Source organism: Mangifera indica, chromosome 9 (genome assembly GCF_011075055.1).
Source record: "Mangifera indica cultivar Alphonso chromosome 9, CATAS_Mindica_2.1, whole genome shotgun sequence".
NCBI lineage: Eukaryota > Viridiplantae > Streptophyta > Magnoliopsida > Sapindales > Anacardiaceae > Mangifera > Mangifera indica.
In genome coordinates, this window is record NC_058145.1 from 13,032,071 (window position 1) to 13,035,524 (window position 3,454).

Below are 3,454 nucleotides of genomic sequence, written 5' to 3' on the forward strand. Positions count from 1 at the left end.
AGCCGTATGGACCCGGAAGGTGAACATTGTTTTCTGTGAACTTTTCTCACATGCTTAAGGAAGATTAAAAAGTTGAATTAGTAATAAATATACATAAGAACAAACAAATTAGTGGGTGGAAGTTGAGTGATTGGAATGGGTCTTAAGCGCACTCACATGTCTAGGCCAACTCCAACCCCAACTCACGCACATCCCCTCTTATATTATAAGAGGCTCATTTGATAATTCAACTCTGGAAGTTTTCACGTCAGTACAAACCAATCTTTATTTCACTCTTTATTTCCTTTTATTTCCATGGATCTTCTTTTCTATTTCTATATCCTCCCTATATTGTATCTTGTGTTCAAGTTATGGAAGTGGGCTGATGAGAAAAATGACCAAGAATGTTACATAATAGACTATGAATGCTATCAGCCTACCGATGACAGGATGGTTGACACTCAATTTAGCGGAGAGGTGGTAAAGAGGAACAAACAACTTGGTCTCAATGAGTACAAGTTCCTCTTGAAAGCCATTGTAAGTTCAGGAATTGGCGAACAAACTTACGCTCCAAGAATCATGTTCTCTGGCAGAGAATTTTCTCCTACAATTCAAGATGAGCTGTCGGAGATGGACGAATTTTTCCATGACAGCATTGAAAAACTTTTGGCCAGGTCAGGCATTTCTCCTCAAGAAATTGATGTTCTTGTTGTTAATATCTCCATGCTAGCAGCACTTCCTTCATTATCTTCTAGAATAATAAATCACTACAAGCTGAGGGAGGATGTCAAGGTTTTTAATGTTACTGGTATGGGATGTAGTGCAAGTTTAATATCGATTGATATTGTGCGTAACATTTTCAAAACTTACAAAAATGTGTATGCACTAATTGTGACCTCGGAATCCTTGAGTCCACATTGGTATTCAGGCAATAACAGGTCGATGATTCTTGCAAATATATTGTTCCGTAGTGGTGGCTCTGCTATACTTTTGTCTAATAAAAGGGCCTTAAAGCATCGTGCTTTGTTCAAACTCAAGTGTCTAGTGAGGACTCACCATGGTTCCAGAGATGAATCTTATGAATGTTGCATCCAACGGGAAGATGAAGACGGCAAAATAGGCTTTCACCTCGGCAAGAACCTCCCAAAGGCTGCAACTCGCTGTTTTGTTGACAATCTTAGGGTAATTTCCCCCAAGATCTTGCCGCTAAGGGAACTGCTTCGATTTGCTGTAGTTTCTTTTGTTCGAAAAATGAGTAACAAATCCCCAAAAGGAGATCAGCCCAAAAAATCATTGATAAATTTCAAGACGGGTGTTGATCATTTTTGCATTCACACTGGTGGTAAAGCAGTAATAGATGGGATTGGATTTAGCCTCGATCTAACTGAATATGATCTAGAGCCAGCTAGAATGACACTTCACAGATTTGGGAACACATCTGCATGCAGTCTTTGGTATGTTTTGGCCTACATGGAAGCCAAAAGGAGACTGAAGAAAGGAGACAGGGTTTTGATGATAACCTTTGGTGCGGGCTTTAAATGCAACAGCTGTCTGTGGGAGGTGGTGAGAGAATCAGAAGGAAATGCTGGTAATGTTTGGAGAGACTGCATTGACAGCTATCCACCAGAGTCTTTGGCTAACCCTTATATGGAGAAATATGGTTGGATTCAAAATGAAGATATTAGCACCTTCAAAATTCCTGAAGATGAGTAAGAAGAAAGATAAACTCCCATGGATCAATGCTTATACTTTTCTTACTATTTTATGTGTACACCATTAAGTTTTTTCTTGTTCAACTTCTTTACTTGAGAATTAATCAAAGTTATAGCTTTGTTTAACTGGAGTAATCTTTTGTAAAATGTTATTTCTCTTATATTCATGGTGGTAGGTATTCATAAATTTAATAAGAAAAAGACTCAGCTCTGGCTGTTGTTCAAATCCCAACACACCCTTTGTTGTGTTATTTCATTTCATTCATGGAAAACCCATATAGAAATATGCTTATGACTTCATAATGATAAGTCAGAGAGAGCTTCCCTCCATTGATAAGTAATGCTTTTCGTTTAACAGGATGATACAAATAAATACGACCAACAGCTACGTAGTTCACATCACAATAGCAATAAATAACTTGTCTCTCTGTAGTGTATAGCAGAACTATCAGGCGACCTTTTAACAATAAATGTCATAAATTTTGCCTATAACTCATCATCGATCCATTTGTCCCACTTCCAGTGGACGGTTCAGATAGAGTGATGCTGTTGGGTAGAATTACCAAGTTGCTGGAATGAATAAAACTTGGCCACAAGCATTAAAATTTGGTGTGGGCTGCCCTTCTGCAAAGCCAAAATATATTATTATGCCTCAACCTTAAGTGTCAGACTATGAATTCACGACTTTAACACAAAATATATCGGGCTCTAACTCATAACTTTTAATATTGAAAAAATATATGATTGTATATATTTGAAATATATATATATATATATATATATATATATATATATATATATATATATATATATATATATATATATATATATATATAGTAGAAAAACTAAGCCATGGAAATATCATCTTGTATTTCTTGATCGTAGCTGTCTCTTGTTTTCAGAATTTTCAATTAAATTAAGACTAATCCAAACGTTTGTAGCTTACCAAAGATTGAGCATTCAATTACTGAAGAGGTCAACGAGCTCAAATGTCAGCCTGTAATTTTGATTTGATTTGATTTAGCATGTAATAGTATCATCATCCCATCCACCACCATAATAGACATGCCATTACATATGTCATCAAAATACACAATTGTTTTCACACTCAAAACCATAAATTATTGATATATAATTTTTTATAGAAGTCCCATTAGCACATGGACATATAAAATACAATAAAAGTATGTGTAGAATTTTGAGTTTTTAAAAATTGATGGGTGTGAGTTTGAAATTAAATTATTTTTTGGGTGAAAATAAGTCTTTTGACCTGTTTTTAAACTATATAATTTATTTATTTATCAATTATTCATTATATTTAAAATAAAAATATTTAAATTATTAAAATTTTATTGATATTTTATTTAAACTAACATGAGGATTTATGGATTTAGATCATGAATTTGTGGATTTTCTATGTTTTCTTAGCGTTAGAGCTCTTATTTGTTCTATAACACGCATGATTCTTCTACGACGGAAGGACTACTTCCCACCCAAGTTTTAATACATTCTTAAAGTTACACTCGTAAAGTTTGAAAAATTCAAAATCCTACTCATGATCAAATTGTTATTAGAATTTTTTGTTAGAGATGAGGATAAAATCGTTATTTTACTAATAATATTAAAAAAATATACAATTCATTTATTTTGTCCTTAAGTTTTAAAAACTAATAATTTTATTCATGCCTAAAATTTTCTAAATTTGAAAAGTCATATTCTCTCCCCTGCCCCCCTACCCCCAAAATTTTTTTTTACCCCTCTAG

The 3,454-nt window shown here is 33.9% G+C and overlaps 1 protein-coding gene across 1 annotated transcript; it reads left to right on the forward strand.

The window, feature by feature from the left end:
- The first annotated feature begins 205 nt into the window (after window positions 1-205).
- LOC123225404 (3-ketoacyl-CoA synthase 12-like) lies at window positions 206-1,817 on the forward strand. The gene has a single exon (XM_044649344.1). It carries the CDS (start codon window positions 295-297, stop codon window positions 1,690-1,692), a length of 1,398 nt encoding a protein of 465 aa, XP_044505279.1. The 5' UTR covers window positions 206-294; the 3' UTR covers window positions 1,693-1,817.
- Window positions 1,818-3,454: the final 1,637 nt, after the last annotated feature.

Coding starts and splice junctions, on each gene's coding strand:
- LOC123225404 (XM_044649344.1), top strand. CDS start 295: ATGGATCTTCTTTTCTATTTCTATATCCTCCCTATATTGTATCTTGTG.